This window comes from Felis catus, chromosome B1 (genome assembly GCF_018350175.1).
Source record: "Felis catus isolate Fca126 chromosome B1, F.catus_Fca126_mat1.0, whole genome shotgun sequence".
NCBI classification, from domain to species: Eukaryota; Metazoa; Chordata; class Mammalia; order Carnivora; family Felidae; genus Felis; species Felis catus.
Window position 1 is genome coordinate 203,557,311 of NC_058371.1, and position 26,742 is coordinate 203,584,052.

The 26,742-nt window shown below is 47.3% G+C and overlaps 1 protein-coding gene across 14 annotated transcripts in view; it reads right to left on the reverse strand.

The window, feature by feature from the left end:
• The window catches only part of FAM193A (family with sequence similarity 193 member A), a 169,973-nt gene that overhangs the window by 49,501 nt on the left and 93,730 nt on the right, over positions 1-26,742 (reverse strand). For 11 of the 14 annotated variants that reach the window (XM_023253472.2, XM_023253470.2, XM_045056888.1 and 8 more), the window contains 5 exons: positions 22,277-22,434; positions 21,616-21,783; positions 18,147-18,381; positions 9,871-9,995; positions 5,418-5,565 (listed from right to left, as the gene is read on the reverse strand). In XM_023253472.2, the coding sequence (XP_023109240.2) occupies positions 5,418-5,565; positions 9,871-9,995; positions 18,147-18,381; positions 21,616-21,783; positions 22,277-22,434 (834 nt within the window). Of the gene's footprint in view, positions 1-5,417; positions 5,566-9,870; positions 9,996-18,146; positions 18,382-21,615; positions 21,784-22,276; positions 22,435-22,563; positions 23,002-26,742 lie in introns of those variants that run through there. The other 3 variants (XM_023253476.2, XM_023253474.2, XM_023253475.2) reach the window with 2 other exon arrangements.

The following is a 26,742-nucleotide window of genomic DNA, read 5'->3' on the forward strand; positions in this document are numbered from 1 at the left end:
ACGTCTTCGCAGCTCTGAGGCACCCGCCCTTTGCCGCCCTCCTGGCCGAGGGTGTGGTGTTTCCTTTGGTACAGATGGTGCTCTCCATGCCAAGTGTGCCAGGAGGCAGGCCGGGGGGCGGGGGGGGGGGCGGGGGGGGCGGGGGCAGCAGCTCTCCCACAGCCTCCCCTCTGAGCACAAGCTTGTAATCCCTTGTCTAAACGATGCAGACAACTTCCTAGGCGAACATCAATTTGTGGAGCTGACTCATGAAGCAAAAACCCCAGAACAGACGACAAAGTAAAATGTAAACTGAAAAGGCAGCATGAGGTCTATAATCCTCGCTCCTCCTCCCTGCAAAACAAATCATGCCCCAGGTTTTAGGGTGTATTCCCTCAAATCCTTTATGGAAAAACAAATTTTTTTTAACTGGATGCTGCTAAAAACATCATGGAAAGTTTCTCAATTCATTCTACGAGACTAGCATAACCTTTATGCAAAACAGAGAAGGCCTCAAAGACAAAGAGTCAATGATACCTCAGAATACAGACACCAAAATCCTAGTATCAGCTACTTAAATCTAGTTATGGGTTAACAGAGAATACACCATAATCTAGTAAGACGTTAATTCCAGGGATGCAAACATGTCTCAAAATTAGGAAACCTAATCTCTCACTTCATATAGAAAAATACATAAAAGAAAAAACCATACAATCAAATTCAGTATCTATTTCTGCTTTTTACAAAAATCGTAACTTTAATAAGCTAGAAAAGGGAGCCTTCCGTAATTTGCCAAGAACTATCATCAGTAAGCGAGGCAAGCACGTGACCTAACGGGAAGCCAGAGCAGAGCACAGCGCCAACAGCAGTGGCCGACAGCAGTACCCATTCGTGCTGTGCCGAAGGCTTTAACCGAAGCCAAACAAACCAGTTCAAGTGCCAGACAGGGTAAGACAAAACATTATTGTAGGGGTCACGGTCTCCTAGAAAATTCGAGGCAGCCAACTCAGAAACTCCTGGAGAGTAAGGGCGTTGGGTGGAGTGCCAACAGCGTGACAGTGCGGTCCCGAACACCGAAGCCCCCAGGTATAAACTTGGTAGGAAACAAACGGTAAAATCATAACACAGAATACAAAAAAAAAAAAAAAAAAAAAAAAACCTAAAAAGAGAATATATACCATCTTATTGAATGGGAAGATTCAATATCGGTGCCAGTCCTCCCTTTACGTGACATACGTCTGTTTTTAGGAAAAACCTTTTTCTCACAAGTAGCTATCACTATTGCACATTTAAAGACGATTTTAAAGGAGCTACACATTAGGAAAGGTAGTAATCTGTATTTTAGTACAGAACTCGGCACACACTCAATAGAACTACTCTTTTGACCCTCTCCTCACATCCTCTGTGATTAACTTTTCCGAACATTTGGGTACCTGCAGGCTTATGTATGTGTCAAATAACAAATAAAGGATACGTTTTAAAAAGCAAGCAAAAACAAGTGATTTAAAGCTGTCAGCTGTCTCCCACGTCCATGCTTACTTGTGAATACTCAATTATTTTACAGATGTTTTGAAACCTTGAAATTACTACATAATTCCTAAACTACTACTCGATTAGAAGTGACTGATGTCCATTCCAAGGGTTCTAGAAAGACTGGTACCTTCCAGATGCTAAAATTACTCAGTTTCCCTAATTTGTATTAATGGCATCATGGTTTCTTGATAGGTGAGTGAAAATAAATTTTTGGTTGCTTTAGTAAAGAGGATGTCTTTTCTTTGTGGGGGAAAAAAGGGAAAATACCTTTTTTTCCTTTTTCTTGTTGTGGTAAAATACACATAACATAAAATTTGCCATCTTAACCATTTTTAAGTGTACAGTTCAGTGGTATTAAGTACATTCACATCATCGTACAAACATCCCTACCATCCATTCCCAGAACTTTCTCATCCTCCTCAAATGACACTCTGTCCCCATTAGTAATAACTCCCCGTTCTCCCCTGCCCCCCCCCCCACTTCCCCGGCTCTGGTCCCCATGAATTACACTTTCTGTCCCTAAGAATCTATGGTAGAGACCTCATATAAGTGGAGTTCTACCATATTTATTCTTTTGTGTCTGTTGTATTTCACTTGGAGTCCTATTTTCATTCATATTTTTGGTCTTCCATTTAGGTCTTTGATCTACCGAGTTAATTTCTGCATATGGTGTGAGGTAAGGTTCCAATGTCATTCTTCTGCGTATGGGTAAGTTTTGAAATCACAAAGTGTGAGTCCTCCAGTTTTGTTGTTCTTTTTCAAGATTGTTCTGGATACTCTGGGTCTCCTGAGATTGCATATGAATTTTAAGATGGGTTTTTCTTTTTTCTTAATGTTTATTTTTGTGAGGGAGGGATTCAGAGAGAGAGGGGGACAGAGAATCCCAACCAGGCCCTGTACTGACAGCTGCGAGCCCAATGTGGGGCTCAAACTCATGAACCACAAGATCATGACCTGAGCTGAAAGACAGACACTCAACTGACTAAGCCACCTAGGTGTCACAAGATGTATTTTTCTATTTCTACAAAAACAACTTTACGATTTTGACAGGGATAGCACGGAGTGTGTGGACCACTTTAGCTAATACAGACATTTTAACATTAAGTCTTCCAACAAACATGGCATGTACTTCCCTTTATGTCTTTGTTAATTTCTTTCAGAAAGTTTAATGGTTTTCACTGTATAAACCTTCCACCTCGAGTGAATTAATTTATAAGTATTTTACTCATTTTGATAGTGTTGTAAATGGGATTTTTTTATAATTTCCTTTGCAGATTATTTGTTAACGTACAGAAATATAACTTTTCGTGCACTGACTTTGTTCTTAATGCTTTGCTGAATTCATTTATTAGTTCTAGTAATTTTTTTTTTTTACAGTCTTTAGGATTTTCTACACATAAGATCATATCATCCACAGAGATAATTTACCTTCTCCCATCCCAATTTGGATGCCTTTTATTTTTCTTGCCTAATTGCTCTGACCGGAACGTCTAGTATCATGTTGAATAGCAGCAGAGAAACCAAGCAACCTTGCTTTATTCCTCATCTTAGAGGAAATGCTTTCAGTCTTTCACCACTGAGTATGATGGTTCCCATGGATTTTCACACATGGCTTTCTTATGTGGAGGTAGTTCCCTTCTGTTCCTAGTTTGTTGAGTGTTTTATCATGAAAGAGGGTTAAATACTGTCAAATGATTTTTGTGCGACTCAGACGATCATTTTTTTTTTTTTTTTTTTTTTTTTACCCCCTCCACTCTGTTGATGTAGTCTATTACACTGATCAATTTTCACATGTTGACCCTCCTTCCATTCCAAGAATAAGTCCCACTTGGTCACGGTGTAAAGTTCTCTCAATATATTTATGAATTGTTTGTTTTGTTGAGAATTTTGCTCCAATGTTCTTAAGGGATGCTGGCCTGTAGTTTTGTTGTTTTTACAGTGTCTGTGGGGCTTTAGTATCAGGGTAATGCTAGCCTCACAGGATGAGTTGGCGAGCTTCTCTCCTCTTCAGTTTTTTGGAAGGACTGATGTTAATTCTTCTTTAAATATTTGACAGAATTCACCTGCAAAGCCGACAGGTCCTGGGCTTTCCTCTGCTGGGAGATTTTTGATTAGTGATTCAGTCTCCATACCAGCTGTACGTCTATTCAGACTTCCTGTGTCCCTGTGACTTAGTCTCAGCAGGTTCTGTGTTTCCAGGAATTTGTCCGTTTCATCTAAAGGGATCTGATTTGTTGGTGTTCTGTTCTGATACTGTTCACAGTACTCTTTTACCATTCTTCTTATTTCTGTAGAATCAGTAATAATGTTCCCACTTCGTTTCTGATTTTAGTAATTGAGACTTCTTTTTTTTCTTAGTCTATATAGCTAAAGATTTGACAACTTTGATGATCTTAAAAAACAAACATCTGGTTTCACTGTTTCTTCTACTCTGTATTTTATCTGCTGTAATCTTTATTGTTTCTCTCCTTCTGCCAGCTTTGGGTTTAGTTTGTCTTTTTTCCCTAGATCCTTAAGTTGCCAAGTTAGGTTGCTGATTTAAGATCTTTCCTACTTTTTACTGTAAGCATTTAGAGCTGTGAGAACATGTACTTTTATTTATTTATTTTATTTTTTAATGTTTATTTATTTTTGAGAGAGAGAGAGAGAGAGAGAGAGAGAGAGAGAGCGCGCGCGCAAGTGAGAGCAGGGGAGGGGCAGAGAGAGAGGAAGAGAGAATCCCAAGCACGCTCTGTGCTGTCAACATAGAACCTGACACGGGACTCGAACTTGTGAACTGCAATACTTAACCAACTGAGTCACCCAGGTGCCCCAGAACATGACTTTTAAAGAAATAAATTTAATTTCAGGTTTACTTTTTAAAGTAAGACTGTACTTTCCTTCCTAGAGAAAATAGCCATATTGTTGTTTTTACATACACTCCATTTTCATCAGAATAGCAGTGATAATACTATACATTACATTCCTAAAGAGACATTTAATTTCAGGGACAGATCCATAAGAAAATTACTATTCCCAAAGGTTTTCTCCATTTCTGCAAAGTCTCAGTCTTTCCTTTTTTCTAAGAGTTGTCCTGAGGCATTTATGTGTTTAGTCACAGTTTAACTGGAGAAATGAAAAATTTCTAAAACCAGAACTGCATTTATATTCATCCTACCTATAACATGGAAAGAGAAAGCATCCACGGGGTCTGCAGTAGGGCAGATCCAAATCCCAGAGTCTCAAAAGTAAAACAGAGCTCTGTCAGTGCTCCCTTATCACTCCGTACATCCTGTTATCTTGGAAAGGGCGGTTTTGAATTCCTCCTCCTCTATCCACCCTCCTGCAGTTTTAGAAAGGCGGGCAGGCAGGCTGGGGTGCCCTCTGGAAGTCCCACACTCTGGCCTCCTAAGAGGCTCCTGCTGACCAGTTGCACCTGCCCTCAGGCCCCATCTCCAAGAGGAGGGCCCTGCCTTCTTGGTCCTCCTCCGTCCCTGTCAGCACCTGCCAAGTACAATCAACTATGTTCTGTCTGCGCTCCTTTTCTAGATGGTGAGAGACCGAGAATGGGCTCTGAATGGCAGAGCTTTCAGGAAGCAGTTCCTGAAATTACAAGGCTCAGGAGCTCCCAAGGGCCTCATAGACTCTTGAGGGGACACTGAACCAGGTGGCAGCCCATGCAGGTGACGGTGGGTGTAGCCAGGCCAACAGTGACCTGATTAACAGCTGCTGCCACCCTCAGGCACAACTGAATGAAGACCACTGTGGCACCGCAGAATCTCTGCTCCCTTTGGAAAGTCAGTGGCCAGAATCCCCCAACCTGCACCTACCTCCCCATTCCCTGTCACCGCACCTGCACCTCCCCGTCCCTGGTCACCCTGGCACACGTGCCTGGCCCACAACATCTCCTGGCAGCACGCACTTACCTGCTCATCGACATACGCGTCGATCCTCTGCTGGCACTCCAGCCACTCCTCAGCCACCCTGCGCAACTCCTCCTCGGAGCGCTGGTACCGTTGCAGCAGGGTGCTGTACGTGTCCTCGTTGCACGTGTCGTGTGTTGTGGTCCCCAGCCTAGGGAGAGAGGCATCTCAGCAAAGGAAAGGGGTCCAAAGGCTCCAGGCCAGAGACGGGAGTTTTGCTTCCGTCACCTCCTCTCCTGATGTGACAAGTGGGACACCGCTAAGCACTGCACCAGGCTGCTGTGAGGCACCCAGAACAGAATCTGGAATCAAGGAGAAGCTCAAAGAAGAGCTCAAAAAAAAAAAAAAAAAAAAAAAAACAAACAAACCAAACAACACTCTTCTAAAAGACCAAGATTCTGAGGCTGCTCTGGGCTCTGCACAGTGACTGGGTGGGCCCGGGGCCTGAGAACACAGCCCTCTGGCTGGCTGTTCATCAGTCCCAGAGCAGCCACTTTCTCTCCCATTCCTGCTTCCACAGCCTTGCTCATCACAGACAGATTCCCATGCTTCACACAAAGCCCATCTTCTATGTAACGTCATCCTGCCTCTCTTGTACCACTTGGAAAACGGGGATGTTAAGGGAGACCGGTATCTGCCCGGCACACATTTTTCTTCCCCCTTCTACCAGAAGTGAGAACTGCTCTCCTCCTATACCATGATACAGGTTCCATTTTGAGCCAATGGAGAGCAAAGCAGTCAGGGGTCCCGGGACATCTTTGGTGGGGTAATCGGAGCACAATGTGTAGGCACAGGGCTTACATTCAAGCAGAGCTGGACTGGAATCCAGAGAGAAAACGAAGAATGTCCTCATGGCGCATGGCATCAGTGGCTGAACACACGGGTCACTATCTAAATACTCACTTTGTAAATGCATGGAAAGATACTCACGGTAACCTCGATTACAAATACCATGCATGTGAAAAAATAAGTGATAAGAAGAACGAAAAAGTCACTTTTGGTAAGTTTATTCACAAACCTAATTAAACATTTCCTGAACAATTAATATTATATATTTAAAATAAAATCCAGTTGGGCAATCGCTGCTAATACCCATAACAACAAATAAGCAGACAGTGAGGCTCCTGGTCTTGCCACAGGGAAGGAAACAGGTCTGATGAAGCTTCTGGATCCAGCACCAGCTCTCCGGCAGCACAGACAGAAAGCCTGTGCGGTGCCCTGTGAGCACGCAGGCTGCGGGGTCCACACTCTGGGCATCTCTGAAGGGTCAAGGGCTCAGGTTCTTCAACAGATAAATTACAAGGGACAGGATGGGTGGGGTGGGGACCGGGAGGTTAAAGAATTACCAAAGACATGGGGAAAAGAAGGGATTGCGAATTGTTAGTTAACCATGACGGAGTCTCCGGGGTGATGAAAAAGTTCTGGAAATAGATACTGGTGATGGTTGCCCAATACTGTGAATGTAATTAATCCAAATGAATTGTCCACCTAAATGTGGCTAAAATGGCAAGTCTTATGTTGTACATACTTTACCACAATTTTTAATAGCTGACGATGTAATATACCAACAGCCATTGAACTGTATACTTTAAATGAGTGAATTGTATGGCATGTAAATTGTATCTCAGCAAAGCTGTTCAAAAAAAAAAGGAGAGAAATAACTTTCTTGAACTTAGTTGGTTCCTTTACATGAGGTCAGCCTCGCTTAAATAATTCGTGTTTGAAAAAAACCAAAATACAAAAGATACACCAAACAAAAAACTAGGCAAGACGATGGCGACACACACCTGAGTAATATGAGAAGAAAAAAAAGAAAGAGCAGGACTACCACGGAAGCCAGTTCAGCGGCAGCTCAGGGAGAGGACCCTGTGTCTGGACGGGCCACACAGAGGTACTGACTTCCTGGGGGCTGTGCTCACGGGTGGCCATGGGATGCTCACCTGCCAACAATTCATTTAGCTATACATTTGCTTTGTGTAGTTTTGTCTATCTATGTTTTACTTTATAATAAAGTTAAACACAGGCCCAGAGCCCAGTGTCAATTAAAATACTCGCAACTACAGATTTTACATGCCACAGCCGTGGTCATTACTTTAGGGGATAGTATTTGTATACAACTCATCCCAAAACTGGTACACATTGTTAAATGGGTATCTATACGCCAGAAGCTCAAACCTGAATTATCCTTGGGTCTGAAAAGGGAGTCTGCCAGGGAGCACAGAAGAGCTTTGGGCATCACCAGTCCTCCTGGGGAACGCTCTCTTGCCTCCTCCCCAGCTCGGTCCCCATCTCTATTTCCCTGGCTCCCACCCTGCTCCCATGAGCAATACTTCAGCCTGAGCCCAGAATTAGCATTCAAGACTAAAACACTGCCAGTCTCTGGAGTCTTACCATCATGTGCCGTGAGTAAGAAATCTGGAACTAAGGCACAGTTTCGGGACACGTTTCAGGTACTGCTCACTCAGCCCCAGTTTGATGATAAGCCCATCAAACTGACTGGCTCACCAGAACAAGAAAGTACAAGGTCCTGGAATCTTGCTGTAAGAACCCTCCCCCTTCCCAAAACTCATGTCTTTTCATAAAAAGTGCTTTTGGTGGATCTCAATGTCGTGACTAGGGACAAAACCATGTTTTGCATTTCAAACTCACAATTTTGAGTATTTTCCTCTCTTTCTTCTGTGGGGGGGGGAGTCAAAGTTAGGACACTCAGGGATCCATGCCCCCACCACGGAATGTGCCAGATGCTTGCAGAGTGGACACAGAGGGAAAGGGTGGGCGGAGAAGAGGCTGTGGGGAAGGGGAAGGGGATGTCGGCAGGGGTCAGGAGCCAAGCAGAGCATAGGCCACACCCACACAACACTTTGTTCTGATCTCTCTGCCCCCATTACCTTTATCCAACTGCTTTTAGAGTTCTTCTTTCTCTAGAGGTGAGTGTTAAGTGAGAACAGTTATGATCCCTCAGATAGAATTTAGGAATATAGGAAATGAAAACTAGGTTGATACACGGGTTTCAAGAGAAGAAAAAAGTGCTATGTAAGTCAACTATGATAATAATTTATTTACTTAAAAAATAATTTCCCTTTGGGGCTCTTGGGAGGCTTAGTCAGTTAAGCCTCCGACTTTGGCTCAGGTCATGATCTCGTGAATCGTGGGTCCAAGCTGTGCTGACAGCTCAGAGCCTGGAACCTGCTTTAGATTGTGTCTCCATCTCTCTCTGCCCCTTCCCCACTCACACACTGTCTCTCTCTGTCTCTGTCTCTCTCAAATATAAACAAACATTAAAAAAAAAATTCCCATGGGGCGCCTGGGTGGCGCAGTCGGTTAAGCGTCCGACTTCAGCCAGGTCACGATCTTGCGGTCTGTGAGTTCGAGCCCCACGTCAGGCTCTGGGCTGATGGCTCGGAGCCTGGAGCCTGTTTCCGATTCTGTGTCTCCCTTTCTCTCTGCCCCTCCCCTGTTCATGCTCTGTCTCTCTCTGTCCCAAAAATAAAATAAACGTTGAAAAAAAAAATTAAAAAAAAAAAATTCCCTTCTTTGTCAATCTGGTCCAAATAAATTTCAGCATGGACATTTAAATAAAGGTGACCGTGGTCCATGCTGTTATTAAGCGTCTAGAGTGTAGGAGTCTGGTCACATGTGGTTAAGTCCATAGAACAAAATCACCACGCTGCAGAACCCAGGAAGCATGCACCTGGCGAGGCAGCACACAGGGAATGCAGACCCAAAGAGGCTCCTCCCAACTGAGCACAGCCACGTGGGAACACACACACACACCCCCAGCCGCATCAACCAGGGCAAATGCCCTGCATACTGCACTTGGCACACCCATCCTGGCACACATGAGGAAGCCCCACGGATACTCTACGCCAGTAAGAAGAACCCAAGCCCTGAACAAAGGCATGGAGGGAGCATCTGAGAGACACAAATCCCTGCCCTCAGTGCCCAGGAGCCCCTTGGCATTGTTGGGTCCATGCTGGAGCCCTCCTCTCACCCCCCACACCCTCTCCCCATTCCCCCTGCACACCTGAGTGCCACAGTACGGACTACGTCACAGCCACCGGGCCAAGCCTGAGTCTTGTCAAAGTAAAATCCTATGTCCTTGTCCTTATTTACAAGGAATTTCTGGTGTTAAATCTTTTTTTGCCCCAAGTTTTTATTCAAATTCTAGTTAGTTAACATATACGGTAAAATTGGTTACAGTGTAGAATTTAGTGATCCATCACTTTGCGGTGCTAAATCTTAGAGGCATTGTTGTGGAGTTTGTTATTCTAAAGTTTAATTGTATTGCTCTCAGGGTTTTGAGTCTCTGTCCAAACTGTATTTTTCCCTAAGCCCTGCGACTTTTTGGGCAAGAACCTGCACACTGCAGTGGTGTTCAGATGTACACATGCTACACCACAGGGAAAAGGCCCATGCTGTCACCTCACAGAGACACATGCAGATTAAGACCAGATACCTGATCTGTGACACCAGTGCCGGCAAGTTGCTCTGGAGAAGTGGCTCCGAAAAGACCAGGTTTTCAAACAGATGTTTATTATGCAGCTCCCACGTCACCTGGAACTTTTTCAAGTGTTCGTTTTCCTAGTTAAAATAAATAAATAAATAAACAAACGAAGATGTACTGTGCTGATGAAAACTAAAAACTTCCCAGAAGAATCCGCCCCCGCCATCCTCTACACAGGCCCAAACATCCTGTGGACGAGGGGTCGCTGCTCCCTGTGCACCCAGAGCACAACCTGATGCAGGTATCTGGCCACACGCACACGGGACCCCCATCTCTCCTCCCTTCTAAACCCTTCACACAGAGAAAGGGGGTAAGACACACACAGCTGAAGAAACAACAGAGGGAGAGAGAAACACGTGCGTATATTTGATGGTCATTCCGTACAACCGTGCTTCCAAAACGCACTGCAAGCCCTACTCTTCACACAATTTAAGTGCACACAAATCCTCTGATATGACAGGAGAATCATTTTCTTGCCTGTCTTGAGAAATCTCCCATTCTGATAGATGCAAATAATTGCCCCACTAGTGATATGCCATGAAAAGTCAGGTCTTTCCTTTCCCTAACAAACGCAGCCAAACTCATCAGTTACTTGAGACATCTTTTAAACATTCAGGAGTGTCCTGGCCATCACGGAGGGTGACATCCATTTGCCCTCAACACAAGGTGACCAGGAGAGACAGCGGCACCTTCCCTAAACGCGGCATTCACTTCTACCGGATCTTGCTACAAGCAAATGCCTGTGTGGGAAGCGATGCTTCCACCAGGAAGCTACAGGCGTGCGCTACCTGCGTCTCACCATCTCACGTCCACAGGGAGATGCTCCTTCCCTAAGCAACCGCCAACTCTGGGCACTGCTCAGCAAGATGCAGCCAACAGTCCATGAGACGAAGTACTCACAGTGAGCACCTTCAGTGGTCCGTTCCACAAGTTAGCCAAAGTGAATCAAAGTGATCACACCTGCAGATGTCAGTAAACGTCCACCCAAGAACACTCCATATTTTGCCCCCTGATAACGGGCTGGCACGGGGGCTGAGAGACTGAATTAAAACCATCGTTTCCTGTTCCCGAGCACAAACACCAGTGAGACAGTGCTCAGCGCACAACAGTGGCAGCACCACACTGCAAATGTGTGTGTCCGCTCCACCACCTACAGTGCTCTCCTCATACCCTACAGAGAGAAAGCTGGTTAAGGAACCCGCGATGCTTGCAGAGAACCGCAAACCCCCAGTGTCGTCCATGTTTCCACAGCTTGCTCTCACTCCCGTAGGTGTGCTTTTTCAACACCTGTATTCAATACAGGAACAGTGGCCCAGGAACCAATAAACTCAGCCCCATTTCTGGAATGAGAAACTGTTCCCCCAAAAATGTACTAAGGACGTGGCCACAGAGGACATGTCGAACATGCCACGTGTCACGGACCTCAGCAGAGACTACTCTCTGCAGGTGCTGTGCCAGGTACAGGAACACAAAGACCAGAACCGTAGGTCCCTGCTCCCCAGGAGTCACCAGGGGACAGAGTAGTAGGCAGTGATCCGATTCACAATTCGTCTCTACAACAGAGAACGTGTAGGAGCTAAGGCAGCAGCCAGAGCAGTCCCTCAGCCAGCTGAGGGGGGCTCCGGGGAAGACGTGCACTCACAGCTACAGAGGGGGCAGGTGGAGGGGGGAGCAGCGCCTGTGTGTGAGTGTGGCCGGGACTCGGTGCTGCCTGAGCCAGAGGCGCCGAGAACAAGCTCGTCAATGACTCAGGCTTGGGCTTTTATATCCAGGCTAGTTTTACTTTTCACATTCAACTGCAAGAAGGTTTTGGGATTTGGAAGAAGAAAGAGAAGATATTTAGAATCAAGTTCTGTAACAGACCTTGAGAAATACCAGGATAGTCAAGATTCTTCTGTCCTTGTGGACAGAAATTCAGATTTCACGATTACTGCAGTCTAGCAAGGCATTTCTTAGTGGGAAGCATAACTTTAGTCCTAATTTTATTTTAATATTTAAAATAAACTTTTTCCATCAGGCTCTCTGCTAACAGCTCAGAGCCTGGACCCTGCTTCAGATTCTGTCTCCCTCTCTCTCTCTGCTCCTCCCCCGCTCATGCTCTCTCAAAAATAAACATGTAAAAATTTTTTTAAATAATAAATAAAATAAAAATAAAAGTAAAAATAAAAAATAAAATAAAATTAAAATAAATAAAATAAATAAAATAAAATAAAATAAAATAAAATAAAATACATTTTGTTAAATGTGACCCTATCGGGGTACCTGGGCGGCTCAGTCATTTGAGCATCTGACTCTTGATTTCAGCTCAGGCCACAATTACAGAGTCATGAGATCAAGCCCCTTGTTGGGCTCTACACTGAGTGTGTAACCTGCTTAGGATTCTCTCTCTCTGTTCCTCCCTCAGCCCCTCTGCCCCACTCATGCACTCTCTTTCTCTAAAGATAAAATAAAGTAAAATTTAATTTAATTTAATTTAAAAAAAATAAACTATGACCCCATCATCCTCTGATTCTCCAGGGCAGTGTGGAATAAACCCACAAGTACATTTCCCATGAAAGTCATGTTTTTAAAAATTCTTTCTATGTCTAGATGTATGCCATGGGTTCTGCAGAATCAGAAAAACAGGAGATGTTTCCAAGAGAAGCCAGTCGAGTTAGCAGAGAACTTAGCAGGCAGGGTTTGCACAGCAAGCCAATTTGCTGCTTTAAGGAAAATAATTGACCAATTTGTGACCAATCAAAAATCAGAACTTTGGAAAAAAAAATCAAGCTTTCAAGCAAAAATCAGAACTTTGGAAAATTGCCACTGTGGCCTTGAAGCTTCTCCATTCTGATAAGGATCAGTGGTGACAGTAACACAGGTCACTTTTTATACTGCATATCATCAGGAAGATGTGCACTAAATTATTCAGTGAACCAGTATTTTCCAAATAACCAATGCATGATGCTAGAAACCCATGCATGGGCACATCCACTCAAAGTGTGGGCTACAATAATGGTTCTGATGTTAACAATACAGTCAGCTCAAGGGTTTCAGAGTCTACACTGCAACTAAAACATTAACAGGCTCTGGGGGCATCTGCGTGGCTCAGTCAGTTAAACGTCTGACTTCGGCTCTGGTCACAATCTTGTGGTTTGTAAGTTTGAGCCCGAGGTGGGTTCACTGCTGGCAGCGTGGAGCCTGCTTCAGATCCTCTGTCCCCCTCTCTATCCCGCTCTCGCTTGTGCACGTGCTCTCGCTCTCTCTCTCTCCCAAAGATAAACATTTAAGAAGCACTAAGGCACTGTTGTACTCTCCAAGAAAAATGGCTGAAAAGGCTACTAAAATACTCCTCCGTTTTCCAAATACACATCTGTGTGAGGCAGGATTTTCATCAATAACTTCAGCCAAAGCAACCTATGACAACAGCATGAGCGGAGAAGCAACTAGAAGAATCCACGTGTCCTCTGTTTGAGCCAGAAACTATGGAGATTTGCAAAGATGTAAATGACGCCCCTCTTCTTACTAAATATGCTTCAGAAAATAGTTCTTTTTGGGGCGCCTGGGTGGCTGAGTCAGTTAAGTGTCCAACTGCGGCTCAGGTAGTGATCTTGCGGTTTGTGAGTTCCAGCCCCACGTCAAGCTCTGTGTTGACAGCTTGGAGCCTGAAGCCTGCTTCGGATTCTGTGTCTCCCTTTCTCTCTGCCCCTCTTCCATTCATGCTCTGTCTCTCTCAAAAATAAACATAGAAAAGAAAGAAAGAAAGAAAGAAAGAAAGAAAGAAAGAAAGAAAGAAAGGAAGGAAGGAAGGAAGGAAGGAAGGAAGGAAGGAAGGAAGGAAGGAAGGAAGGAAGGAAGGAAGGAAGGAAGGAAGGAAGGAAGAGAAAGGAAGAAAGGAAGGAAGGAAGGAAGGAAGGAAGGAAGAAAATAGTTTTTATTTTAAAATATGTGCTATTCAAAAACAGACACACAGACCAATGGAATAGAATAGAAACTCCAGAACTAGACCCACAAACGTATGGCCAACTCATCTTTGACAAAGCAGGAAAGAACATCCAATGGAAAAAAGACAGCCTCTTTAACAAATGGTGCTGGGAGAACTGGACAGCAACATGCAGAAGGTTGAAACTAGACCACTTTCTCACACCATTCACAAAAATAAACTCAAAATGGATAAAGGACCTAAATGTGAGACAGGAAACCATCAAAACCTTAGAGGAGAAAGCAGGAAAAGACCTCTCTGACCTCAGCTGTAGCAATCTCTTACTCGACACATCCCCAAAGGCAAGGGAATTAAAAGCAAAAGTGAATTACTGGGACCTTATGAAGATAAAAAGCTTCTGCACAGCAAAGGAAACAACCAACAAAACTAAAAGGCAACCAACGGAATGGGAAAAGATACTCGCAAATGACATATCGGACAAAGGGCTAGTATCCAAAATCTATAAAGAGCTCACCAAACTCCACACCCGAAAAACAAATAACCCAGTGAAGAAATGGGCAGAAAACATGAATAGACACTTCTCTAAAGAAGACATCCGGATGGCCAACAGGCACATGAAAAGATGTTCAGCGTCGCTCCTTATCAGGGAAATACAAACCAAAACCACACTCAGGTATCACCTCACGCCAGTCAGAGTGGCCAAAATGAACAAATCAGGAGACTATAGATGCTGGAGAGGATGTGGAGAAACGGGAACCCTCTTGCACTGTTGGTGGGAATGCAAATTGGTGCAGCCGCTCTGGAAAGCAGTGTGGAGGTTCCTCAGAAAATTAAAAATAGACCTACCCTATGACCCAGCAATAGCACTGCTAGGAATTTATCCAAGGGATACAGGAGTACTGATGCATAGGGCCACTTGTACCCCAATGTTCATAGCAGCACTCTCAACAATAGCCAAATTATGGAAAGAGCCTAAATGTCCATCAACTGATGAATGGATAAAGAAATTGTGGTTTATATACACAATGGAGTACTACGTGGCAATGAGAAAAAATGAACTATGGCCTTTTGTAGCAACGTGGATGGAACTGGAGAGTGTGATGCTAAGTGAAATAAGCCATACAGAGAAAGACAGATACCATATGGTTTCACTCTTATGTGGATCCTGAGAAACTTAACAGGAACCCATGGGGGAGGGGAAGGAAAAAAAAAAAAAAAAAAAAAGAGAGGTTAGAGTGGGAGAGAGCCAAAGCATAAGAGACTCTTAAAAACTGAGAACAAACTGAGGGTTGATGGGGGGTGGGAGGGAGGAGAGGGTGGGTGATGGGTATTGAGGAGGGCACCTTTTGGGATGAGCACTGGGTGTTGTATGGAAACCAATTTGTCAATAAATTTCATTAAAAATAAATAAATAAATAAATAAATAAATAAATAAATAAATAAAATAAAAATAAAAATCTGTGAATGATAAAAAAAATAAAATAAAATATGTGCTATTTATGTTACATAATGGGGCTCATCTCAAAAGTGCTTTAATAGTTTTAAATTTGTTTTAATTTCAATACAGCAAATATTAACAGATAAAATATACAAAGACAGAAAAGCCCTTTGGAGTCCTCAGTTTTTAAGTTTAAAGGGCCCCAAGTCCAAAAATGTTGAGAACTGCTGCCTTCAGACACTAACTTTAACTCAATCTTAACTCAGCTGTGTCAATTTCTTATCCTGCAAAGATCACCGGCTGGGCCTGGAAGGATATTGTTACAACTGTGTGAACCTTGTTGGATCCTGATTTGAACGCTCCAACCATAAAAGAGGTTCTGGAGGTAATTGAGAATGTTTATATAGACTGGGTGTGAGTCAGTGATAAGAAGTCATAGTCAGCTTTTGTGACACGACAAGGTTACTGTGGTTACCTGGGATGACGCCAAGCCCACTACGTGCACGTTGCTTGATTTACTGACATGACAGCCTCCATCACCATAAAGTGACCTGTGGGCTTGGGAGTTGCGATACCCCACCGACAGCACTTGTTGAGACCACAGGCCGAGGAGGCAGTTGGTTCACCGTTACACACTTTTGGGGGAGGCTGTACTTCACCTCTGCCCTCCCCAAGATCATAACAGGCATACGCCCTTGCCGTCCCTCCAGTCTGAGGGCCTCTCCTTCGCTCTCACAGGGAGGTGGTGGCCATTTGCAGGCCCAGCACTGCGTGCCGATGCCACCCGGGGCTGGACCTAGGCTGTACATCCTGTCTTCCGGGATTATAAATCCTTGGAGTGAATGGTGGCTTTGGGGCACACAAGTTACTCAGAATTCCAGCTGCCGATGTGTTTTTCACCCCCAAGGCTTCTTGCCTCTCATGCCACCTCAGCAATGTGTTGTAAAAGCTCGTATCTTGTTTTAGTTTCTGTCATCCAGTAATTCAGTTGTTTCCCTTGAAGGAAGGAAGCGTTCAAGGTATCTCGTCTGCTGTACCACTGGAAACCAAAGAGAGTATCTCCATGTGCAACCAAAGTGCCATAAATCCCCGACCAAACAACTACATTTTGTTCTTCGCGCTTACGAATTTTTTTCCAAACCACAAGAAAATATTTCTATGTAAATTTCTAGGAATTTGCTCCAAGAAGCAGGGTCCAAATCGATCTGTTTGGTTCCAGAGCCATATTCCACTCTAACTGCCTGAGGAGGGCCTGGACTTAAAGCACCAGCTCGGGCACTGCGGTAGCACTCTTCACTGCTATGCATGAAGTTCAGACAGCCAGGAGACACTCTTAACTTTGGCTGTCCCCTCTCACAGCAGACTCAGGAAGGTCTCAAGGTTGTGGTCACAGAGGAGATGGCACTAGATGTGAACTTCTGACTTACTTTCAGTAAGTCGAGGCAGAAGAGGAAGAGTTGCATGAGACGCGCCAGGAAGGAGTGAGGTGTCAGAGGCGAGCCTGGCCCCGCTCGGGGCGCTGGCATCCAGTTGCAGAATCGCATCTTGAAGCAGAGACTCTGCCCCTCCCACTCAGCAGTCCTTTTCTCACAACACAAGCTCTCCTCGAAGATGCAGGGAGTCACTTACAGGAATGGCAAGGTCTACCACAGGAATGCTTGAGGAAGTCCGTGAACCCCCTGAAATTACTTGCCAAATTGCGTGCCTGTAAATTTCTCTAGCAGGAAGCTCTATCAACTTTAGAGTCACAGTAAAGACCATTACATTTAAAACTTTAGGGATTACTGATTACTATACTTGTTTCAAAATGTAGTTTTACCCATGAGAAAGTACTCAAAACTAGCCCAATGAAGTATCATTTAAATTTTCTTCTAATGTTTATTATTTTGAGAGAGAGAGAGCGTGAGCAGGGGAGGGACAGAGAGAGAGGGAGACACAGAATCCGAAACAGGCTCCAGGCTCTGAGCTGTCAGCACAGAGCCCGACGCGGAGCTGGAAATCACGAACCATGAGATCATGACCTGAGCCGAAGTCGGATGCTTAACTGACTGAGCCACCCAGGCGCCCCTGAAGTATCATTTAATAATAAAATTTAGGTGATGAGCAACAGCTCCACAGACTATCAGCAAATTGCTATTTCTGTAACAGTCCAGAAAGCATGAATGGCTGGTCTCTTGGGTACCATGGTCTCCTTCCAACTGGCAGCTGCGCTGACTGCCAGAGCTGACCAAAGGCACTCATCTCCAGCTTAGCTGGTTTCCAGTAACTGTACTTCCACTATGTGCCTCTTTCTACCCACCTGTGCTAACTTACCTTTGTGAAGTGGTCAGAAAGGACACTCCTTTGTTAGCACTACCAGACAGGGATGCGGGGCGGGGTGGTGTTCTCACTTGTTTCTGTGAACCCATCCTTAACCCAGGGTTGGACTGGTCAATCAATGACCGAAAGCCACAGGGCTATCAGCAAGTGTCCTCTACAGGACTCATGCTCTACGTGTGCACACTGACAGCAGAGTTAACAACTCAAGACAGAAGCCATCTCTCTTTCTTTTCCGTTAATGCACACACACTGGTCCTAACCTCATATGGTCCCCATCGCTCCCTCCCTAGGCCTCAAGGCCTCCAAAGAGCATTCCTGTGATGTGTCGCCCGGATATCAATTCACACAACACTTTTATCCCACGGCAAAGTCCAGAGAGAAGAGAAAAGGGAGAGGAATCAGGTTCTCTCCTACATGCCTGAACACCGCCAAGCAGGAGCCCGTGACGGTACACGCGATCAACACACAAGCCTCACAGCTTCACACGACCACAGCCCTTCTCCACAGCTCTCCCCAGCAGAACCAGAGAAAGGCAGCTTTCCCTCTTACCAGCGTGCCAAGGAAGGTGCTGATTGTGCGTGCCGCCTGGCAGAGGGCACCGTACTCTTCGAGAAGGAGGGAGATGAACTGGTGCGCCTGTGGAGGGCCCTGCAGGGCAGACGGGGCTTTCACTTTGGATGCAGCCGACAGCTGCCGGAGGAGTCGGACCTTCATCTCCAGCACATACTCTCTGGCCTGTTGTTCCAACCGCTGGTACAGCTGGTAAGGGTCCCTCTCACAGAGCCTGCGCAGAGAAGAGAGAGTCACCACTCACCCGTATCCCATCCACACAAGGCCCTCCTTGGAACTGTTCTACCAGCAACGTCCCGGAGCCTTTGCACAGGCACCCGCCCGACGACAGAAACAGCAGCCATCTTCTCAACCGCCTGTGAGAGGGGCCATCACCCCACTCAACAGAGAGGAACCCAGGCACAGAAAGCATCGAGAACTCCAAAGTCACCAGCTAATGGACCAAAAAAACCCCGGTATTTACTCAGAGCTTACCCTGCACTAGCACTGGCTCGCACATGTACTGACTCAGCTGATCACTGAGTTCATCCCTCAGCCAAACACAGAAGTCCACACGGGCTGGGTACAAGGCTGGAACTCACAGAACCAGCAGGTGGCAGTGCTTACACACGGGCACCGCAGCAGCTGTCTTGGGAGGGATGTGCTTTCTCAACCACAAGACTATCTAAAAACACAGGAGGCTGAAGACAATTAATTTTCAATGCCCATATGTTAGGTGAAAAGCGACGATCCCAGCAGAAGTGATACCTGGCTTGGAGGACTAATGCAGACTATTCTGTCCTTTCTATGAATTCGGTATACAATCCAAATGGGCTTATTATTTTTATAATCAGAGGACACTGTCGAAACAATACATCCCTTTTTAAATTATCCCACCAAATAACCCAAAGAAGCGTATAAAATAAAATCTCTAAAATGAGGAGCAGGGAAAAAATTAATAAGGGCCTTTCCACTGGGCCACAATAGCAGTTAACATTTTTATGAACTTCTTTCCTAACTTGTAGATAATCTACTTGTAAAGTGGCCGTTCCTCTTAAGTATGAGCTTCTGAGGAGCCTGCAGACAGAAACCCAGGATCACTGGGGTGACGACAGTATCTGTCTGTGACCCGCCACCAGGAGGAAGCACTCTGAGGCCAGTGCTTCATTAGACACAAGTTGTAAAACGTATTAGGCCACAGTTCCTGGACTTTACATAATGGATCCTTTCACCTTCTGGGCACCACGTTTGGTCAAAAGGGAAGAATGTAGTAAGTTGCCATCTATTTCAGTTTTAAATTAGCGCACCACCTGAGTTGCAAAGACAAGCACCAAGTGAAACCCAGCCATGAAACATGGGAAGCCTTATACACAATGTGGCTAGAGAAACAATAAAAACTGATGGGACTCCCACTGAGGCCAGTATGTTTCAGACAGACAGTTCCTTAATTTCCAGTACAACAACTGTCCTGTGAAACGGAATGCATTTCGTGTGTTAAATGGACACCACAGAAGACTCAAATGACAGAGGAACTATCAAACTTATAGGGAGACTGGATGCCTCTTAGCATGGAGAACTGTACATCTGTTTTACTTTATGTCTCTGTCCCTCTCTGGATTCTACAAATTTAATGAAATGGCCATGGGGTACTTCTGCAAGTGGTTTTTTTAAAAACCGTATGACCAAGAGGCAGGAATACGCTGAAGATGCGGGCAGCTCATTCATACACACAGTCAACAAGCACGGGCGCGCCTGTGTGCTGAAGGTTATTCTAACCCGTCAAACCGCAGCAGTGAGGAAGCCAAGTAAAGAAACTCTCCGCCCACGTGACGCTTATGGCACGTGCACATATATGATGGAATTCTAGGTAACGGCAGTAACGTAATAAGAAAGAAGGCAAGGGGAGGAATAGTGATGGCAGGGAGGCGCCTCAGATCTTAGGGTGGCCTCTTTGAGGTTACTCCGAAAAGTAATGTGAACAATTGAAGGGAGGAAAAACAACCCCGAGGAAGCAAGAACAATGCAGACAGAAGAGCAAATGCAAAGGTCCTGGAGCAGGAGCGAGTGTGGCCAGGAGAGGAATGACGGGAGCCAGCACAGCTGGAATGCAGTGACTAACAGTATGAGAGTGGCGCAGAGCAGGACCATGCAGGACGCTGGGGGCCACGGAAAGGAGGAAAGGATTATCGTCACCAGCTGTACAGGCATCACACACATCCCTCTCCTGATGTGTGTCGGCACATAACCAGCAAAAACAGCAGCGTTCCTGGATGCAAGGACTGGGGGAAATACGGTTATCCGATACAGACACTTCTAGATGGGGGCGTGAGATTTCCACATAACAGTATTATTTCACTCTTAGAGCAACACTGCTTCCCAAACCTTCACAATTCACAGTATTACCTTTATAATTTCCATGGTAACATCTCTCACCACACTGTACCTGCTGGGTATCCTCCTTCAACTGCCTCGTTTGACTTTAGCCACTTCCTAAGCATTCACAGGGTATGAAGTCATGGGCCTGAGGTGCAGGTCATGTTTCTTCCTCATACTCACTTGGCAACCTAACTTCCAAAACAGGCACATACCACCCAGAACCGCCTCCTGGAACAGAGGCCAAGCGCTAAACACACTGGTGGGATTCAACCACTAGTCAGGAGAACCCATGGCCAATCACTATTCCAGTCTCCACAGATAAACCGTACTCTACAGCAAACAAGGGTTTCTGAGACCCCCAAAGGTGTTGCATTCAAAATGTGAGAAAAACAAAACAAAAGGAGAATCGATCCATGAAATGTCCAGCTCAAATTTATTCCTCTTATTCGGAACATGTCAAAAAAAGAGGAAAAAGATGCTACAAGCTGTAAGGAAGAATACAAATTATGCCCACCTCAAGTTCTGTAGTGTCAGCGGGCACAAAGTGCTGCTGAACAACAGACGCCATGTGGTGAGCCACTCTGGTCTGAGAATCACCCACACGTCCAGGCCTGGCTACAGCAGGCCCTCTACTCACGCTTACACGCGCTCTCAAGCTGCCTGGCCTCACGGAAGCTTCTTCTCACCTTGACAGTGGGATAACTGCCTGTCCTGTCCTCCTTGGGTTAACTACATGCAAGAGTGCCTCCTGAGGAAGTGCTTAGATCACCCCCGGCACAGAAAGTACTCAAAAAGCAGTGTTACGGTCTGTCTCAGCGCTAAGAAATGAAAGAAACATGTCAACTCATTTTTCTTTTTTTATTATACAGACAAGAGGTATTTCATCAGAATTAGAGTTGGAAACTTTACCCAGCAGGTGTGCTTTTTGGCAGTCTGTCTGCTGAAGACTGGCAGTGCCCCCGGGGCCAAGCAGGCACCGCCGAGCTCACTAGGTCCTGAAAGGAGACGACCCCCCCCCCCCCCCCCGCAAGCAGAGAGGAGGCTTCCCCGGCAACAGGTGAGGGAGGGACATGACACAGGGGGCAACGTGTACCTATCCACGAGCTCCTTCACCCCCTCCTTGTCCGGCACGAGACTCTGGTCTTGGTCGTCGGCCAGCGGAGTCCCTGCCTGGCGGTAAATGCAGCGGACCATGTAGCGCACTTCTGACCAGTAGTTCTGCAGCTGCTGGGGCTCCCGGTCTGTGTCTGCCGAAATCTCTCTGTTAGAGGGCACAAGAGCAAGGAGGCCAGGGTTAGCGCAGGGTCGGTGTCGCCCTTCACCCTCCAGACGGCCCAAGGGGGGGGGGGGCCACCCCGACTGCCGTGGCCCCAGGTGCCCACAGCGGCCGGTCCCCGGACCCTGGACCCTGGACCGATGTCCCGGGGCCCCTCCTCGCACGACGCAAGCTAACGCACCTGGCCTCCCGCATAGGGAACGCATAGGGAACGCAGAGGCTCCCCAGGCAGCTCTCACTCCCCATGAAGCCCCCGCCCCGTCCCGCCCTCCGCGCGGCCGCTGTGGCTGCGATCCCGAGCCCCCTAAGCCCCGGCTCCTCCTCCCCTCTGCCCCGCAGCAGCCGCAGTGCCGGCCTGCCCAGCGTCCTGGGGCCGGGGGGGGGGGGGGGGGGGGGGGGGGGGGGGCTCTCGCTCTCCTCACCCCGCTTCGCCTCGCCTCGCCTCACCCCACCCCCCACCCCCCGGGGGCACCCGTACCTGCGCTCGCTGCACGCCTCGCAAGCACACGCGGCGTCCGAGGGGGCGGCGCCCAGCCCGGCCGAGGGCAGCGTCTGTGCGCCGAGGGCCAGCCGCCCGCCGCCCGCCTCCGGCTGCGAGCCGCTGAGAGGGGAGTGAAGAAGAAAGTCTTGGCCCTGCTTGAAAAAGAGAACAGGACAGACCATGTTCAAACGCTCACGGCACAAATTTGCGACCAACGCGTCAGAAAAAGGCCTTGGAGAAACAGATTGAAACCTAGACACTGACGAGATCCCCAACGGCCTCACCTGGGCGACTCTTCCTGACACCCGAGACCTTTGCAACTGACCGTCGCGCCTTCAGACGTGCCACCTGATCCCGGGAAGGCCGTCCCAAAACGTCGCTCATTCTCCAGAGAAGAGCAGCTCCAGCCCCGCACGCGCGCCGGGCCGGCCCCCACGCGTGGGACGGCGCTCGGGGCGCAGCCGGTGGCCCCAGCCGGGAGCCCGCCGGAAGTAGCCGGAAGTGGCTGCGCCGCGGGTGCTGAGAGGGACGGGAGGCTGGCTGGAGAAGCGAGCGTTCCGGGCAGAGGCGGCGGGGTGAAGCGGGCTCCGACCTCCGTGACTGGACACCCAACGGCCACTCCAGGGGGCAGAAATGCGACCTTTACCCCCTCCCCGGGCCCTCTCCGGTCTTGGGACGTGACCCCAACACCCACCCAGCTGGCACCCTGTCCCTCGATGACGGGACCTGAGAAGGACTCTGGTACAGTGTGGGAAGTGGGCTCCTGTCTGAGAGCGGATGACCCCTCCCCCCCCCCCCGCAAGAAAGGGCACCAACAGGGCAGCCGGCCCCACGGCCATCGCCCGCACAGCTGAGGAGAAGGGCAGAGCCGCGGGAGGGGCGCTGAAGGGAGTGCGCACGCGCGAACACCGGGCCGCAAGCCCTCCCTCGCGGGCTGTGGCGTCTGCGGGCAGACCGTGGGGCACCTCCTGGGCTGGCTACCGGGGGGAGCACAGAACGCCGGGCCTATCGTGCGGCTCCTGGAGTCCGGGCACCCGGCGGGGCGCAGCAGGAGCCAGGGGCGGGCCAGCACTGAGGGCGGGGGCAAGCGGGACTGCGGGCTGTCTCACACAGTCCGCGGCACACAGTCCCGTGCCAAGTCCCAACCGTGGCCTAGGGGGGCGGCTGTCACCGAGGAGGACCACGGACAGCCCGGCAAAGGGCAGAGGACCTGAAAATGAGGCCATTCTAATACCACAGCGACGGGAAAGGCCTGAAAAGGGTCCACAGGTCCGCAGGCGGTGCTGGCGGAAGCAGGCTGCCCCCCAAGGACAGCAGGTCCGTGCCCCTCGCGGAGGGGGTCTCGCTCCTCCACCCCCATCGACCCCAACAGCAAGGCTGCCGCGCGACTCCGAGCCCAACCAGGCCACGCCCAACCAGGCCACGCCCCGTCACCTGTGCCCGCCGACCCGACCGTGGCGGCTCCGCCCGTGCCCACGGCTCCTCTGCAAGTCGCAGCCAGGGTGGTGGCTGCAGCAAGAGAGACCCTGTCACCTCCCCGCACAGAACTTCCATACCAGCTAGGAACAGACTCTAACTATCTCGACACAGTCCTCTAGCCTTCCCAGGGCACACTGTTGCCCTCCTGTCACCGTACTTGCTCTCGGCCTGGAGCACTAACCCCCTAGCCCTGTGAATGGCCTGGCAGACGGACAGAGTTCTAGCAGGCACACCTCAGCAGGGAAACGGGGGAGCCAGGGGTCAACCTTTGGCCTCTGGGCCCCAAATGCACCCTTGCCTCCGGGGTCTGTGTGGGAGCAGCCCCGGCAAACACGCCTCCCCAGCAGCTGGCGCCGAGCGGAGCCTTGCCGGCAGGGGGCGCCGGAGGGACACTGCGGAGGCAGGGGCTCTTCCCGCCAGCCCCTCGGAGAAGCGAGGTGGACTGAGCGCCGCCAGCTCCCCCTCGAGCCCACCTGCCGCGCCCTGCGGCTCCTCAGCAGCTGCTCCGCCACCCGGAGAGCCTCTTCCCAGGGAGTCGGTCCTGCCTGGCGTCGTCTCCCTAAGCTGCGTGGTAGTGGCTGCCCCCTAGATGTGCCACTGCTGGATTCTTTTGCGTTCCCTTCCCAGATGTGGCTAGTTGATCTGTTACCCTTGGCTCTCCACGCAAAAGTGCCCCTGTTCAAACTACTGGTGTGGGTGCCCATCTCCTGACCTTGATCTCCCCTGTTAATCTCTTATATCACAAACTGCTCTTTGAAATCCTGGTGTCTCCCTTGTTTTCCTGTGGTTGTCGCTGTGTTGTTTTTCACCTGTCTTCATCACTGGAAGCTCAGTTCCACAAGAGTGGGACCCTTTCCGTCCTGCTCACTGCTGTGCACTAGCACCTGACACACAGGACAGACTCCGAACAGCAGCCAAGAACCCGAAAAGTAACATTTCCTGGTGACAAGGGATGAAATGAGGCCTTTTAAAATAGCACATGCCCATACAGTAAATCCTTAAATGTGCCACCTTGTAGTGCTCATCTTACACAGATTTAACTTCTGTCCAAATCCAACACAGTTTAAGAGAATACAACAAAATCCAGCACTCAACAAGGTAAAATGCACAATGCCCAGCATCCAGTAACAAAATCAAGAAGAAAGAAAATATGACTCACAACCATGAGGGAAACCAATCAAGAGAAACAGAACCCAAAATAACGAAAATGATGCAACCAAGAGACAAGAATCTCAAACTGGTGATTATAAACTCTAAGTTTCGGAAAGTAGAGGAAAACAGAAAACACAAGGGCAGCAAGTGAAAATGTAAAAAATAAGCAAATGGAACTTCTAGAAATGAAAACATAAGCTGTCTTACAACAGAGTATCAATAAATCTGAAGTAATAATCCAAAATGAGGTACAGCAACAAGACTGAAAAAAAACAAACGAAGTATTTCTAAAACAAAAGTCAAGATGTCTAACATGCAGGTAATGGCATCCCAGAATAAAAGGCTATATAAAGAAATAGCTGAAAATTTCCCACATTTGAGGAGACCATAAACTGGCATATCTTAAAAGCTCATCTAATCCCAAGCACAATTAACAGAAAGCAAACCACACCAAGGCACATCAGAGTGAAACTGCCAAAAAGCAACAATGGGGTGCAAATCGGAGAAGCAGGCAGAGGAAAACATCCCTTCTGCACACAGGAGCAAAGACAAGAATGGCAACATGCTTCCGACAAAAATAGGGAAGCCAGCAAAGAAATGACCAACAACCTAGCATTCTTAGCAAAAACAACTTTTTAAAATGAAGGCAAAGGAAAAGTTTTCAAACAAACAGCACTACAGGAAACGTTAAAGGCAGAAGAGCGCAGGTGAATGGTGTGAAGAACACCAAGCTTATAAAGGGGAGTAGAAGGAAAGGACAAGGACTTTTCTCGTTTATTAAGTCTTTTAAAAAGATAATTAACTATTTAAAGCTAAAGTAATAAAAATGTACGGTAAACTCTATATTTGTATGAGAAAAGCAGATGACTATACAAACACTGGTGGAGCTCAGAGTACAACTTTTTAAGGCTCTTAACACTACATGTTAAGCATATAATATTCTTTGAAAGTAGAGGTTGAAAAGTTGAAGATACATATTGTGAACTCTGGAACCACTAAAAGTAATGAAACATAGCAAAACCAAAAGGCAACCAACGGAACAAGAGAAGATATTTGCAAACAACGTATCAGATAACAGGGTTAGTGTCCAAAATCTATAAAGAACTTATCAAACTCAACACCCAAAACCAAATAATCCAGTGAAGAAATGGGCAGACGACATGAATAGACACTTCTCCAAAGAAGGCATCCAGATAGCCAACCGACACATGAAAAAATGCTCAACATCACTCATCATCAGGGAACTACAAATCAAAACCACGATGAGATACCCCATCACACCTGTCAGAATGGCTAACATTAACAACTCAGGCAACAACAGATGTTGGCCAGGATGCAGAGAAAGAAGATCTCTTTTGCATTGTTGGCAGGAATGCAAGCTGGTGCAGCCACTCTGGAAAACAGTATGGAGGTTCCTCAAAAAACTAGAACTACCCTACAACCCAGCAATTGCTCTACTAGGCATTTATCCAAAGGATACAGGTGTGCTGTTTCAAAGGGGCACGTGCACCCCCATGTTTATAGCAGCACCATCAACAATAGCCAAAGTATGGAAAGAGCCCAAATGTCCATCGATGGATGAATGGATAAAGAAGATGTGGTATGTATGTGCGTGCGCGCGCGCACACACACACACACACACACACACACACACACACACACACTGGAGTATTACTCGGCAATCAAAAAGAATGAAATCTTGCCATTTGCAACTACATGGATGGAACTGGAGGGTATTATGCTAAGCGAAATTAGTGAGAGAAAAAAAATATCATATGACTTCCCTCATATGAGGACTTTAAGATACAAAACAGATGAACATAAAAGAAGGG